Raw genomic sequence first — 16,514 nt, 5'->3', positions numbered from 1 at the left:
GAGTGTCTGGTGGTATTTTGAGAATACTTGTTCTAAGTTTCACCTACCTAGCACAGGTACCAAGTAGCATATGGATGAGGTAGCAAAGGTTCACCAAGAAATGCAGATCAGTGTGTGGACTGTGGCTGCTTACAGCACACAAATTCAATCTCCAGACCTTGGCATTTCTAAAAGGCAATGCAGCAAAGGATTGCTAAATGCAGATAAGTAGCTTTTCTATCCCGCTTTTATTATGTTATCTTTTTCTGTCACAAGCACTGCAATAGGATCTCAGATAGGGTACTTCAGCATGACATTATTTGTGTACTTGGAATAACAGAGCTGTACATCAGGTGAGCGTGTGGTTTGTATGACAGCAGAGAAATTCAAGGGGAGCCTCAGTTCAACTTAGGTATATAGAGACTTTTTGAGACATTTAGGAATGTCTAGGCTTTTGTTGCTTCCAGATCTTCTTTTAAAAAATACTTTAAAATTTAAGGTTTTAACCTAATTTGTAAGTTAAGAAATTTTTTTTTGGGGGGGGGGCAAGGGAAGGGAGGGAAGATGCAAACAAAAAACCCAGACAAACAAACAAAGGAAACAATATTGCAGAAACTGAAATTTCAGTGCACATATCTTAGTATGTTATGCTTCAAATAAAGCAGCAGGTGTATTCCTCTTTCATAAATTAAAGAAGATTGAAAGTTTATAATGTATGTGGGTTTCTGTTTGATTTGTATTTGATTTTCTGCTTGCCTTCTATAAGACAAATTTATAAAAGCAAATCTAGTTTAATGAAGGTTTTAATCTTTTAATACCTTGCTGAAGGCATGTCACTAGTTAAAGAAATTATACAGACAGTATTATTAAAGATAACCAATTTATGTTATTAAAAGAATTTTTAAATTGAAAGCCTAATAGGATACATCTCCTTTTTCATCCCACATGCAGCCAGCTTCCATTTTGTGCTTGTCTGTCTCTGGGCGGTGGAGATGGAAGTTTTGGTATACAGAACAAAAGACAGGAGACCTGCTTTCTGACTACAGCTACAGCTCTAGTCTCAGGCTTGTTCCTGAGTGATAGCTCTGAGCTTTGACTAGTATTGATGTTCTGCTTTAGGAGCATCTTGAGATAAAAGTGTGTCTTACTTCAGTATATTCATAGCAATTTTAAAGTATTTTTCTTCTGAGAACATGATATGATAATACATTGGTAGTGATTTGTTTTGAAAATGCTTTTTATCTGCATTTACAGAGATTTATTTTGGGATCACACATCTTCCATAAATCTGAGGGGGAAAGTAGCCACACAATGTTCTTGTGCCTTTATTATGAGTGTAAAGGTGTCCAGTTTCTTTGTCTTTTTGCTTCAGATTGCTGAAACTCATGCTGTTGCTATGTATTTCAGTGTTTGAAAAATCAAACCTCACCCTTCCTGACAGCTAAAAAAAATACAGGACTGTTTTCTGCTCTGCAGTTCAAGTGCACAGTGGTGTGTGTGTGTTCATTTGTGTGATTTTTTAATTTCTTTTCATAAGCAACCCCAGTATGAGAGCACAGCACTGCAACCTCACATTTCAGAAAGATCAGCATCCCACCTCGAGGAGCTTGAGCGAAAGATTGCAGCAGCTGAGAGCAAGGAATTGCAACTCAGTGAAATTGTGAAACAACTTTCAAACAAATCTAGTGAGGAGAAAAAGAAGATGGAGGAGAAAGTAAGTGTCTTTCCTGATCCACATTTCTTTTTGTCACTGTTGCAGCAGCATATTTTTGCTAGAAAGCAACTCAATATATGGATGTTGGAGTTATTTTCAAAAGATCACTGAATTATCCATGATAGAAAAAGAAGATTAATGATTTCAGGTGTTGGTAATGGATAAATCTGGGCTTGCAGAGAATATATCCTAGAAAGTGATACTAGGTAAAATGGTAATCATGGTAACAGATTTAAGCAGGTATTGGTTAAGCTTTGGAAAAAACAAAGCTGCTCATTCCTGTAGTGTTTGTTATGTAAATACAATATCATTTAAAAACATAGATTGTGAAAATTAAATCCTTATTTTTAGTTTGGTTTGTAAATGTGGCCGTCAAGCTTTGAGATGCACTTACCAGCCTGTATGTGCCTATTTAGCAGGAGTGATTCTCTTGTCGCTTTCTTAGAATGTGCAGAGTAGACTTTAGTCTGAGACAAAGATAGCTGTGTTCTTGGAAATGTTTTGACAAAGGGTTTCTTAGTAGGCATAAGGAATTCCCAGGGATAGCTTTGAATGTACTCACAGCCTTCCTTTATGGCAAGCAGGAATGTGCCATTCACCAAGGGGTTCCTAATTAATGTTTTAGGGATACATTGTCACTGTTACCTCATCTTCTTTGTTTACTGGATTTAATTTATGTTAAATCAGGTTCAAGGGATACAGGCAATGTGATGCAGTGAAGTGCCAGATGGGAAGACAAAGAAGAATGCATAATTCATCTCAAAATTCTGCCTTACCATCCTTTGAACCCTCAGTATGTTTTTCACTGAGGCAGGAAGAGCAGAAGTTGGATACTGCTGCTTCCTCCTTTGTGAGCTTTTCCTGCCTGGATTGTTCACTGTGTAGGAGCTGGCAAGCAGTGGCAGTGGTGAGGACCTGTGCAGCAGTGCTTGTGTTAGCAGCATGGTCTGTGGGTTGGACCCTGGTTCTATGCACAGTTCTGATTTGCCCCTCAACACCCATCCATTCTGTGCACTGAACAAAAATCTCTCAAAGAGAGCGAGGGCAGGGAGGGACAGTGGGAAATACTCCTTTTTACTGCTTTTTTTCCAGTTTTTGGTCTAGGTAATAAAGCAAAAGAAGTACCAGGAGTACAAACAAATGTAACATAATACAAAAAGTCTTTTCCAGGCTTATGGAAAATTAAGGTGCCTACAGAAAAGGTGTTTAAGAAAGCAGGTATTCTGATCTGATATCCTCTGATGTGATTGTCAGACTGCATCAAAATCAGGGTTTTGGCTTCCATTTTTGGTAGGTTCATTTCTTGGTCCTCATGTTTTAAGTTATTTTCCTAGTCCAGAGGAACTAAAATGTATTATATGTTGCATGTGAACATCTCAGTGGGTGAAAGAATTAACAGTATTTTAAGTGTTGAACTTTGTGTTTTCAGTTCATAAGGCACATGGTTTGTTCTGGGCAGAGGTGAAGCACCTGTGGTTTGAGGACACATGTGGGCCTGTAACTTGAAGCTGTTGGGATTAATAACTTTGGGTTTTGTTTCCTGCTCTTAGCCAATGCTTTCATACAGCTGAGAGTAAAGTTCTTGGAGAGTTAACAGCCTCTGCTTCCAAAGCAGGCTTATTTTTTACTGTTATCATAAAGCATGTATTTTTTCTTTCTTCTAGCTTAAAACTAGAGACCGATATATTAATAGCCTGAAAAAGAAATGCCAGAAAGAGTCTGAGCAAAACAAAGAAAAGCAAAGACGAATTGAAACATTAGAAAAATACCTGGCTGACCTTCCAACACTGGATGATATAGAAGGGCAGACTAAACAGGTAAGGTAAATGGGGTTTGATTTACATTTAAAAGATATAAGCCCCTAATATAAGATAAAAGGTACAAGCTCCCTAATATCTGTTCTCAAATATTTTACTGTTTCAAAATCTCTCTTTTTTTCACCCTTATGTTTAGGAAAAGAAGTATTTCAGTCTTTTAGAAAGCACTGTAGGTATTAGGATTTTCTCACAGTCAGATAAGCAACACTGGTGTGAAACTATGCAGCAGGTCACTGCAAGACTGTGGTCTGACACAAGGCCTTCTGCTGGTGTGACAGTGTGTCTGACTGACGTAACCTTGTGTTAGCTTCAAATTCTAGAAGAGAAGAACAAGCAACTTCAAGAAACCATGGCTGAGTTGGAAAAGAAGCTCGGAGAGGCCCGGTCACAGTGCAGAGAGAGAGAATTACAGCTGGCATCTCAGAAGAAAAAAGAAAAAGAGCTGGTCACAACAGTGCAGAGGTATGAACATCTGCTGTGCCCTGCAATGGGTGTGCTTCCCCACCTGATGTCAAGACCTCATGCTATTTGCAGTCTTAATCTATTACAATGCTAATGACTTTTTATGGTAAGGGTTTTACAGCGTGCTTTGTGGCAAGTTGTAATTAATATCATAGAGAAGAATGAGCCTAGGGTGTTCTTTGCTGTCTGTCTTTGAGGGTGTGGGATACTCCGGCAATGGCATTGTGGCCTGTTGGCAGATAGAGGATGGAACAAGCTGGTGTGGCAAAGGGGCATTCTATAGAAGCTGTCAGTCGGTCTATGTAATAACTGATCCTGTCATGAGCTGTGGAAAAACTGGATATTGGCTGATGGGTGTATCAGGGAAGGGTCAAAAATTTCAAGAAATTCCAGCAATTTTTTACCTTTTCATCAGGGGTGCAGGTATTTACAAGAAAATTTAGCTGTAGGTAATATGTTGTCATTGAACTTGCCTAAATATGAAAAAACAAATGGGAAAGATATCCAAGAATATCCAGGTAAGACTTTGTTACTATGTTCTGTTTTAGATCAGGGGACCTACTTAAACAATTTCTTTTTTTTTATGAGAGGGAAGAGGGAAGCAGGGGAGAATCACTTTCAAGTATCTGTGGCTGTTCCTGCAGTTTGTTGTCCCTCCATTGGGTAAAGGTGCATGCCACAGGAGTCTGAAAGGTTTCCATGCTGAAAGGCGAGCTGGCTGGGACACCTTGCCAGCCGAATTGTTGACACATTGTTTCCATCTTACCAATGGAAGGCCTTCGTGCTCTCCTAATCTGGAGGGGGATCATTCTGTCTTTTCTGAAAGCCTACAAATAGTTGGGGTGACCTCTGGTTTCTAAATTAGACAGCAAGATTAGCACTAATAAAGTGTATTTCCTTTCTGAGAGAAGGTGAGCAGACGGAGGCTGTAGCTACACGTATGGGTTGAGTTGAGCAATGGAGGGTCTGAAGGCCATGCCCTTGTGTGGGAGCATTCCTGGCAGGAATGGCCTTGGGCTCCCCATTACAAGTCACAGGGGGTGTGATGGATGGGGCACCAGCACTGTGCACAATGTCTGATTCTGGACTCCACTTTGAGTTGTATGTGCCCCAGTGAGACAATCTGACTTAAAAGCTCCCAAAGCTGTGAAGGTTCACAGGTGCCTCTGATCTATGCTTTGCCTCCCCCAGTAGCACAGAGCAACTGTGAGCACTGCAAAGCTTTGCTTTGCTCCTCTCTGCCCTCTCTTCCTGCACGGTACTGCTGGAGCTGTGCCTGTTGGGAGACTCAGCACAGAGTATGGCACATAAAACTTGAATTCATCTGCATGAATCTGGCCTTGTCAGTGCCATGGCAACTTGAATAGTTTAGAATTCTTCCATCATTCATGCACTGTTGGTGCATGAATTACATAAGGCTGGATTCTGCTAGGTATAGTGTTACAGTTTTAGTTGGGAAGATGGTGCATGTTTCTAATTTTTTCCTAGAACACACAACCCTCTGGTTTCTATTAGCCCACTTAATCTTTCTTTCATGTTGAATGGCAGTTTACAACAGAAGGTAGAAAAATGCCTGGAAGATGGTATTCGGCTTCCTATGCTGGACACAAAACAGCTTCAGAGTGAGAATGAAAGTCTCAAGGAGAAGAATGAGAAAGCCAGTAAGGTTAGTATACAAATAATCTGCTGGTGGCATCTTTAACCTTAAGTCCTGCACTTTTTTTTTTTTATTTAGAAATAAATATCTCGCTGAAGAATTACATATTTGTTGCTAATCACATGACTTTTCAAGACCCGCCTGTCTTTGTTCAGAATATTGATTTTGCATGAATTTTGTGTTCTGTCAGAGTTGAACTGTCTTATAGTTTGTTTTTTCAAAGATGCTATTTAGAATCTATGTCTACACATCTGTAGGCTGATTTTTAGACAACGATCTGAAGAGATTCAAGCCTTCTAAATTGCTCAATTTTATATTCTAGATTATAGACAATCAACAAAATCAGATAACTGGACTGATTTTGGACATGCAGGTAAGGAAGAGTTTATATTCTGTTGTTTACTGTGTGCATTTTTAGTTCACAAGAATGGCATAGCTAGAGTTGAATTTTATTATTTTATCTTTCTGAATAGGAGTCAAAGGGAGAAATGCCAAAAACTTAATCTTACAGATGGACTGTAGTCAACCCATGTTCTCTTGCAGGCTCATGGTGTAGTCGTTATGTCTCTGTGGTTTAGCAGTTCACTGGTACTCATCAAAAAGTGAAAAACTTGCTATGTTGCATCCTTATCCTGCTGGCCTGGTGGATCATCCAAAGTACAAAAGCAATGTTGCTTAGGGGTTTCATTGCTCAGTTTGTTAGAAGAGACAGGTGCCTTTCTAAATTACCTCACTTCATCCTGTTCAACTGGTTTCTGACATTTAGATACTGTAACTGTCCTGCTGGATGCTGGTCACCCAGTTTGCAGCCAGAGATTTTTCTAGACAGCAGAGGTTGTCGGCTAGGAGTCAGCTGCAGCTCTATAGGTCTGATTAAGAGAGTGTTGAAAGTTACTCAGTGACTGCTGTTTGTTGTGGAGAAAAAGAAACATTAGACAGCTTTTAGTGAGGAAGGTATTTCTTGCCATAGAAAAAGCTGAGCATTTAAAAAAACTCAAACATCTGTTTTCAGCAAATATTGAAGCCAAACTCTAGTTTCCACATTCCTCTTCTAGGATGTTATTTGTCTATTAAAAGTTGTCTCCCTCTGCCATGGTAAATAGGAGGCCTGATTCCTGTCAACAGCCATATATTTGTTTGATTAGATTGCAGTGTATGAAATATATCTGTAGAGAAGCAGTAGGAGAATTTAAGTTGCAACATGAGAGGGAAGTTGACTTACTTAGCTTCTCAAGGTTTGAAGAAGACTGATTTTATTAAACTGAGATGTTTGCATGGAGCAGACTGGTACATGCAAAAATTGTGATACAGGCAAATGTTGTTTCAGGTGTTATATAACTAAAAAGAAATTCAGCTTGAACTTCATAACTTTTTTGAGGTTCTCTGTGCCTTTTTGCAGTTAAGATTATTTACATATATACTCCATGTATGTGTTGTGCTTATCAGAGATACACAGAACTTGCTAAGTGTGTTATCATCAACCTAAATCTTTCCATGTTTCCTAAACCTTCTGGTCTTTTTCTCACCACCACCTTTATCTTGGGACTAGTGATCTTCAGTGTTTTGTGTGCTTAGCCTGACATGACTTTAGGGAGCTGGACTAGGAAATGCTGAATAGTTGTGACTGTCTGTGAACAGGGTACTGTTCTGTTTTCCGGGACTTTCTCTTGCTTTTCCTTTTGAGGTATTTTATATGAGGACAGAAAATAAGATTTGAAAATGGTGTCAGCCCTCAAATTATTTGTAGACTATAGGAGCTTCTTTGTATCCTTGATCTTTTGACATTCCATACTTGTGACCTGGGAAGCATTGAAAATTAGCTCATTAGAAATTGAAATCCCTTATCAGCACAGAGATGCAATTTATCTTCTGCTAAGATGATCTCATTTTATTCCCTGTCTTCTGCCACATTGTGAACTTATGCTTGAGAATGTATTTCAGTTCATTGGTTTCAACTTGCAAGCTGGAAACAAATTTTGTTTCAGACAGCAATTGTATAAAGCAGTATTAGTTTCTATTTGCTCGTAATCATGGTGAAATTATTTTAATCTTCCTGGTATGGTTTCACTTCATTGATTTGTTGTTCTGAGTGAAAGGAATTCAGATTTTTGTTGGTCTTGGCAAGATGCTGTGCTGCATATTTAATGCATCTTTAAAAAGAGAAAAATTGTAGATAACAGTTGTGTTCTAAAAAATAAATTTATATTTACATGATTAATTTGGATATCACTAAATGAACAGTTTTGGTATAAAAAAAGAGAGTAGAAGTAAGTCAGATTATACAATGCCTATGTTACCCAAGGTACGTCTGTCAGTCTTGTCAGTCACAATAAACCCCAACTGTGCCAGGCTGGGAATATTGCCACCAAATTGTAACTTTGGAAAGCATATGGAAAAATTAAGGGTGAAGTATGAGGAATTCATAGCACCATGAGGAACATGGAAATCTTAGCACTATAGGTTCAGTCAAGCTGTTAAACAGCATGTGTTCATTTTCTGAGCTTTAAGATGAGGGTAACAGAGAATGACAGATCTTAGGTGTATCTTTTAAAAATAAACACTGATTTCTACTTCTAGTAGTTCCCATTACATGGAGCAATTCTTGAGATGAACATGTGTACATTGCATGGAATATTCTAAAAGTTGTTTTTTGCTTAATTTACAGAGTCATGTAAGTTTAGTGGCAGATATAGTTCTGAAAATACACTGGGAAAGGTTAATATTTTTTCCCCCTGTCTTCCTTACCACCTCCCCCCTTCCAGAACGCTGCACTGACAAACTCTTTTTGTCTGTTATTGACATGAACATGAAACATGTCAGTGGTAGTCCTAGTGCATCTATCACAGCTGGGGCACTGGGTGTCCCTAAACTTGATCTTCAACAATGACTGTTAAAATTGGAAGATATTTGGAAGCTGGGAGGGTGTTTTTGGCAGTGCATTGCCCTGTTCACTTCAGCTTCTTAAGTATGACATCTATATGCCACAGATGGAGCTTGAAGGACCTTCAGTCCAACCTAGTAATGGTGATTTTCCTCAGTAGATAATGTTTGTTAAAAATTAAAGACAATGATTCAACATCACCGCAGGCTCTGCTTATCTGCAAGCACGCAAAGGAAATGCCTGAAGCAGCTATTTCCTGCCCTCTCCTGTCCCAGGGTTTCCTTTGCCTCCTTCCTCCCGCTGCTGTGCTTTCTCAAAGAGCTTATCTTTAGGATACACGTTACTTCAGCACTTCCTTTTGAGGGGCATGCTGTGGGTTAAAAGAGCAGCAGGTCAAGTGTAGGAAAATGGTTTTAAAAACAAGTAATCATATCTGGGTTCTGCCTGCTCATTCCTACTGCTGACGTGAAAATAAAGTGTTAGGAGTTTTTTAGTCCACGTTAAGTCTGTAAATGTTAGCACCATTGTTTTCCAATTTTGCAAAGAGTATGACAGAGTCCCCACTGCTTGTGTGGTGTTCAACTGACTGTGCAGGGAGATTTTGTCGATGCTGCAACACCTCCTGTGACCAGCCAGATCTTTAAAAACTTCATGTAGTGTAGAACCTGCCTTGCCTCTTATTACTCCCTGCCTTCTCATCAGTACTGATAAATCTTACAGGTGGCAAGTCACAGCTGAAGAGATCTCTCTGTTTGAAAGCACCAGGAGTTTATATACTCTCTAGTCATTGTTATTATTTACATAAGATGGCTTGAATATTCCTATTTCTGAATTTTGCCACATGACCTGAAAAGACGTATCTGCAGATTTAAAAGCTGAGTAGTGGAATACATATGAGTACTTCCAAGAGTAAAGGCACCTGTGCTCATGCTGAATTCACCCTGAAAATTCCATTTGGGCAGTATCTCATGATTTCTCAGTTTGAGCTCTGTGGGTGAAAACTGGGGAATTGAGAGCAGGTGATTCCATACTGCAGCAGGTTTTTTTATTTGTTATTGTTTAAGATCATTAACCTGTGTTTTCATTCATTTCAGTCTATGCAAGAGAAGCTTTCACAAGAAAAGCTGATAATTCAGAAGATGACAAATGAGCTTGAGGAAAAAGAAAGACATATAGAGCAGCTGAATAAAACTCTCTCTGAAGTGAGTAAAATCACACCAGTAACCCAACGCACCACCAGAGCCAGGAAGAACCTTACAGAATGATTATAAGGTCCCTTGGTAGGGCTTTATGAGCTTAATTACATACTTAAATATCCTGGCTCCCATGCATATATATAGTGCATACCACCCCTGTCTCAAGAAGTGAGAGCTTGAAGGGTGAAGATGGCTAAGTAATGATAATGTGAAATGGCCATATAAAAGCTGTCTGTATGCTGTTCTTTGGAGGGGTAAAGAAATATTGATTATATGTTTGGAGATTAATTATTTTTAATTGTACTGTTTGTGGCTTGAAACTTTCTGCTACAGTGAATGCTGCAGACTAACTTACCCCTTTTTTCCATTTGCTTTTCACAAAGAACCAAAGACTGATGGAAGAGAATGCCTGCCTGAAGGAGCAGATGAGGCTGGTGGAGCAGTCCAGGCAGCCAGTATCTGAGAAGATGCCTGTAGCAGACCAGTTGTTCAAGGAAATGTCCCACTGCTTGTTTGACTTGAAAGCACTGTGCAGTATTCTTACCCAGAGAGCTCAGGGCAAGGAGCCTAACCTTTCCTTACTGCTGGGAATCAGATGTAAGTGATGTTGATTTTCCAGTGTTTCATAAATGTTCTGACACAAAGGAATAACAGTTTAGCTAATCTGGTGCTTGAACTTGCCAGCTGGACAAGCTTGTGTCCCCTTGCTATGCGGATGGGAGCAGTGGTGCATGAGCTCATGGAGCTCTCTGGAAAAGCTGGGCTCTTAGTGCCTCTGGGCCACTACAGGCATGTGACTACACAGGTCCTTGCCAGTCAGGAGAGCAGTAGCTGGCTCTTCATGTGGACCCAGTAATGGATATGTTCACTGCTCTAGAAAAGAAAGGTGGTTGGCCAGGTGTCTGTCCCTCCCGAGACACACTGCAGTCACTATGAGAGTTAACAGATGCTAAACACATCTGTGCTTTTGTTTTAAAGTCTTTGGGGTCAAGTGATAGGAATATCCATCTACTGTTTGAATATGTATAGGTCTGGTTTGGAAGTGGGGATGTCCAGGTGTTTTAAATAAGCCTTGTGCCTGGTAACTTCATCTCTTGTGCTGTTCATCTAGTCTTCAGCATTTACTAAGCTGTTAAATTTAACCAGGAAATTAGAAGCATGCCCTAAAACAAGTCAGACAAAGTTTATGTCAGGTCTTTCCTTCTAACAATCTGGTTGTGTTGACCTGAATATATCATATTTGGATGTTTTCTGAGTGGTAATTAGAATTCATTAGGTAGACAGGTTGCCAAACTGAAGCATCAGCAAGGCAGAAAGGTAAAGTACAGTGTTTGTGCAGCAAGAGCTGCTACACACCTGCTAGCCCTCTTTTCTGAGTGGCTGTAGAAACCCCCAAAGTCTCTAGAAATGTTCTATTCATTTTTTTTCCACTGCTGTTCTGATTTACCAGACTTCAGGAAGTCTAGATCTTGGTGCAGACAGAAAAGCATGTCTTTCAGAGAAGCACTGATGGGCTCTGAATTGAGTTTAAGTTCACATGGTACCTTATTTTGTAGACTTTTCATCACGCTGAAGCGTGATTTGTCTGGATGTAATTAAAGTGCCCTGCCTCTTATTTCCAAGGAGGTGACTCGTTGCAGTATTCACAGGACACAGCTGCCGGAGCTTTAACCTCGGGTGTTGTTTTTTGTAGCACTGAGCTGCTCATCTGAAGAGAGTGAAAATTACCACAGCACAGAGACCCTTTCGAAGAAGCTGTCGGACGTTTGCCAGCTGCGGAAGGATGTTGATGAGCTAAGGACGATCATGTCAGACCGTTATGCTCAGGACATGGGGGACAACTGCATCACTCAGTGACAGCACTCCATCCTGCAGCAAACGACCTGCTAGGTCCTGCTGTGTCACAGGTCTTTGCATTTCCATTAAGGAGCCATATGGGAAGGCTGCAAATAGCACCAGACACGCATCTCCATGTGTGTAATGGATCTCGGGAGTCTGGTGTGCAGGGGGCAGTCATCATGTGAACAGTGGTACAAACTGCAAGAAGTCTGTTCTCCAAACTACTGAATGTAGGAACAAGCTGTGAAGAATGATTCAGTTGGACACTCTGTTTCCTTCATTTGGGCTCATTTTATAGCTTTGCCTAGTTTTTGGATCCAGAGCTTTGGAACAGCCGTGCTGCTACAACTCTCAGTCCTTTCCTTCATCAAGGGTTTGTGTGGCATTATCTGAGTTCAGATCTTAGGGGAGAGGGTTCAAGAACCTATGCATGTGTATGTCTGGCTGTACATGATGAAGCCAGAGGCTTCTGCCACTGCACTTCACTCTGAGAATTGCAATTAGAACAGTCTTGGAACACTCAAAAAATAATTGCTCTCCAAGTTGTCAAAAATTAGGATATAAGAAAGATGTTTTTAGTAATGGATGTCTACTTTGTTTGTCCAGTAGCAGAAAAACCCCATGTATAATTCTTTTATGCAAACAAGTCCATAAATTATATCAGATAGTTTCAAACACTCCCACGTTGCTGTAAGAAGTTTCAATAGTTCAAAGTCTGTGACAAACCAGAGAAGCTGTAAGACGTAAAACTGCAGCATATTCCATGGCTATAAGAAAAAAATCTCCAAAACAACCAACTACTGTTTTTTAGTGTTTGTATTTATTTTTCCCCTTAGGTCCTTTCCATTTCAAAATGTTGCTGTATTTTGTTCCTGAAGGTCTCTGATAAAGGTTGTGCACCACCTCAGCCATTTTTACCACGACTACAAAAAGGGTGTTTGACTCTTGGCAAAATTAAGGCTCAAAACAGAATGTTTCCAGTTAGCAGTATGAAGTACTTGGTTTTCCGAGGACTGGAAAATTTTCCATGTTGTTTGGAAAATCTTGATTTCTCCATTTTTGTAGGAAGCAATTACATAAAATAGTAAGCTCATGTTCCATAGCTTGTTCAATGAGTGCCCCTTGGCAGGGCTCTTTAACTCCCATGGAACAGATGATGTTTCCAGGAACATCAGTGCAAGTTAGTTGCACAGTTATGCATGGTGGGAAATAGTATTTAACTGAAGGAAACAAAAAACTTGCAAAGAGTAAAACCACTTCTAAATCACACTGTCAAGAAAAAAATACATGCATCACTTACTTGTATGGTATTGCAAGAAAGTGTCAGATGCCTTAGGGTGCAAGTCAGTCAACTGATCTGGAGTGGGGATAACAGCAGAAATCTCTTGGAAAGCTTAGCAATTCAAACCAAGTTAATTCTAGGGTAACATTTTTATGGCAAAAGTGAATATCTTCAGTTTTCTGATTTGGTGATGTGTTTTTTTCTGTTCATTGTTTAACAGTTACCGTTAATGTTGTTTTTATAATTTAGTGGTTTAATTGTTTTTAGCTGTATGGATTTATTTATTTGACAGTTTTCTCTGTCCTGAAAGTAGACTGGGACTAATTTGTGAAAAAGTAGTATTGCTATTTATATTACTGCTACATGCTGTTATCAGATAGATTAATCTGACTGGTTCAGCTCCTGTGAGCACTAAAACAGTGTCTAGATAAAATCACAAGTGAAGTTATCTAGTGTCTACTTCAAGGAAAAAAGTAGGCCATTTTATTTTAAATTTCTGTGCTCTTTCTGTAGGCACACTTCAGTCTCTCCATCAGGGCATAATTTGCTCCAGTCTTCCTTGTCCTTCTCAGTGGTGCAGGTGGAGTTGAAAGTATAATTGTGCTCTTCTCATTGATATGATGAGTTCTGCTATGAGTGGGGAAAAGATGTTCTGAACTAATCTGCATTCTTAGACTGCAAACAGATCAGTAGTTGTTGTCTAAAGGAATGATTTACTCTGGTAGCTCATTAACAATATCAATTCCACATTAATACACACCTGCATCAAAAGTGTACTTTTATACTAGTGCAAAACTGAAAACAAGGATCTTTGTACCAATGGGCTTGCACAGTTTGCTGTGCCTGTGACACTGCTGGCTTTTGTGACTAAGGCTTCAGCTCATTCCTCTGGTGTGGCTGGTTGGGTTTGCCCCTGCAGTGAAGTAGTCTTTAGTTTATGGCATCTGTCTCCTACCAGAACTCAACAATAGGATTTCAGATAATAAATTAGAACTATTAGGGAGAGAGGAAACACACAAGTTACACATTTTTGCTTCTTTAGATGGCAGTGTTGTACCTATTAAAAAATCACCAAAACCTACATTAATCTACATTTGATAGAATTAACAAGGAGTTTAATAGAGCAGTTACAGGGGAGCAGGAGATCTTTTGAGTCACTTTGAACTATTAAGCTTGTCACTTGGCTGGTATTTCTCCACTGTCCCTCCTGCTAAATTGTGATACTGTACTGCAAAGTTTATATTTGCCAAGCACTTCAGAGCTTTTTTGCTCTTCAAGTATTAGTTGAAAGTCCCTCTGGGAGGAGATCCCATTTTATTCATAATACTTTTGATTGCAGTGCTGTAATCTTTTGTTCTAATGGTTTTGTTACAGAATCTGAAATATTTATGTTGACTTGAAAGCACTTGATTTAAAACCCCCTGAGTTTATCTGCCTCAGTCAAATTAAAGTGGGAGGTAAATGATGGATGTGTGAGCCAAAGAAGCAAACTACCAATTGATTATTTACAGCGATACAGTACTTTGCTTTGATTTCTTAAAATTTGGCCTGTTGTAGTGGTAGCAATTACTATATATGCATCAGTTTACAGATGCCTCTAAATGGAATAAGCTTTGTCTAAGATATGCATGACTGTTTAATTGGTTAAAATGTAGTGTGTGTGGTCTCATTCAGCATATTTAATACAGAGGTGATTAACGAATGTTAACATTGGAATTGCTTCGATTTAGTCATGACAACTTTTTGCTGTAGCTATTAGACAATCCCAAGGGCTGAAAACAACAGCAGATGAATGGATACTGTACTGTTCTGGCTGTCAGGGAACTGTACAGTAACATTTTGTACAGTTTCAGGTAGAATTTATATGATCCTCTAGAAGATACTTACAGTAACTACTGTATTTAAGAATGTATTTTGAAAAAGACATGAAAAGTAATCGTCTTCTGACAAGCTATAGATGATGTATTCACTATATAGAAGTATATACTATATAGAAGTAATGCAGCTCAGTCATGTAAATGTGATTTAGGTTGCTGAACTCTGCTGTGCAGCTTTGTGGTGTGACAGGTGTGTGAAATTGTGGAGATTTGCTGTAACCACCCACTCAGGCTCCAGCATTTGAAACTGACGGTGGTCATGAAGTCATTCAAGAGCTGAAATTCCGTCCTTTTCACTTCAAAAGGTTTCCTTCCTTCCTTTGCCCTTGCTACCTGTCTTTTGTTTCATACATTTCTTTGTTTTTTCTTGGGAAGGGTAAGAGCGCAAGGAGAGGAAGAAAGCAAACCCTTTTCTCCATGACCTGCTGCTGTAGCACGGGCAGTGACAGCAAGCTGCGGTCTCTCCATCAGGGTGTGATTTGCTCCAGTTTTCCTTGCCCTTCTCAGTGGTGTGATGCAGGTGCAGTTGGAAGTACAATTGTGCTCTTCTCATTGGTATGACAAGTTGTACCATGAGTGGAGAAAAGATCTGAACTAATCTGAATTCTTAGACTGCAAACAGCTCAATGGTTGTTATCTAAAGGGATGATTTATTCCAGTAGCTCATTAGCAATATTAATTCCACAGCTGCATACCTTTGTGCCTTTTTAGCCTGAAGTAAATGTATGTCCCCCTGGAACTTCAGATAAGTTGTTAGCGTGCTGATGACTGCACCTTGTTTTCTTCTCACCTGCCATTACTTTGTTAATAAGCTTTTGTAGTAGGAACTCCTGCATAATGTCTAGAAACAGAAATACTGAAACTAGGTACTAGGTGTACACTTGGAATGTTAGGCTGGTTGTTGTATGCAGCTTCTTTGAATATGATGTGTGAGCAGGAAACACAAGTCATAATGTGTTTTTTCTGTGTATATTAATTACAGTATATCATTAGTTCAGTGGGGAGGAGTGTCTGGAGCTCTCTTTTAAAAGCACAGCTGACATATGTACTGGATCAGTCCCTGAAGACTGGTAGTTTTGTAAATTGGGTTCAATTTTTGAACTGCTCAGAATACCTCATATGTAAATAGAGTTGTCATGACTTAATCACAATGTGTTCATTGTAAAAAGTAACGGAGCCACTGGCTGGCTCAGCTTTAGGCTTGTTGTTCTTGCCTCTTTTTGTAATTTTTTTTAAAGTAGGGTTTACAGCTAGAATTTTGAATGCCAAAGTTCTATTTATTAAATAATAATAAAAGTTTTCATTGTTAATGACTGGTATTTTTCCACTGGAATTTGTTTGTTGATGTTTGGGATTTGTATCCACAGAGCAGAAATAAATTTTGTTACAAAAGTGAATTTTTCACAGTTCTCATTTATCCAGTATCTGGCATGTGACAGAAGTGATCAAAGCTGGAGGCAAGAAAGGAATCATGAAACATCTTCCCAGCACCCACCCCAGCTTCTCTTAAGAGGTCTGTTCTGCTGAAATACCAGCTGACCAAGGTCTCTCTTCCTGGCCTTATGTTTTGTTGTTTTTTTTTAATCAAGACCTTGATTTAAAAAATATTATTTCTGTATGATAAAATGATTTTAGAGCAGCATTCCCTGATGGTTTTTTAGATAGATGTTCCTGTTGGCCATCTTGGATGCTGATTGGAGAGATCACAGGTAGGTCTTAAAAGAGTAAGCACAAGTTTAAAAAGACTAAGCACAGGTTTAAAAAGACTAAGCACAGGTTTAAAAGACTAAGCACAAAATTGCAGGCAGAA

The 16,514-nt window shown here is 39.3% G+C and overlaps 1 protein-coding gene across 4 annotated transcripts in view; it reads left to right on the top strand.

Annotated features, from left to right (window-relative positions):
• The window catches only part of CEP85L (centrosomal protein 85 like), a 135,119-nt gene extending 119,018 nt beyond the window's left edge, over positions 1 to 16,101 (top strand). For all 4 annotated transcript variants that reach the window (XM_064413012.1, XM_064413010.1, XM_064413013.1 and 1 more), the window contains exons 6-13: positions 1,517 to 1,693; positions 3,358 to 3,510; positions 3,818 to 3,972; positions 5,521 to 5,638; positions 5,952 to 6,002; positions 9,605 to 9,712; positions 10,090 to 10,303; positions 11,400 to 16,101. In XM_064413012.1, the coding sequence (XP_064269082.1) occupies positions 1,517 to 1,693; positions 3,358 to 3,510; positions 3,818 to 3,972; positions 5,521 to 5,638; positions 5,952 to 6,002; positions 9,605 to 9,712; positions 10,090 to 10,303; positions 11,400 to 11,563 (1,140 nt within the window). In that variant the 3' untranslated portion in view covers positions 11,564 to 16,101. The remainder of the gene's footprint in view (positions 1 to 1,516; positions 1,694 to 3,357; positions 3,511 to 3,817; positions 3,973 to 5,520; positions 5,639 to 5,951; positions 6,003 to 9,604; positions 9,713 to 10,089; positions 10,304 to 11,399) is intronic.
• The last annotated feature ends 413 nt before the right edge of the window (positions 16,102 to 16,514 follow it).

This window comes from Passer domesticus, chromosome 3 (genome assembly GCF_036417665.1).
Source record: "Passer domesticus isolate bPasDom1 chromosome 3, bPasDom1.hap1, whole genome shotgun sequence".
Classification (NCBI taxonomy): Eukaryota; Metazoa; Chordata; class Aves; order Passeriformes; family Passeridae; genus Passer; species Passer domesticus.
The sequence above is the reverse complement of the archived record's forward strand: the minus strand, read 5'-3'. Positions and strand labels throughout refer to the sequence as shown.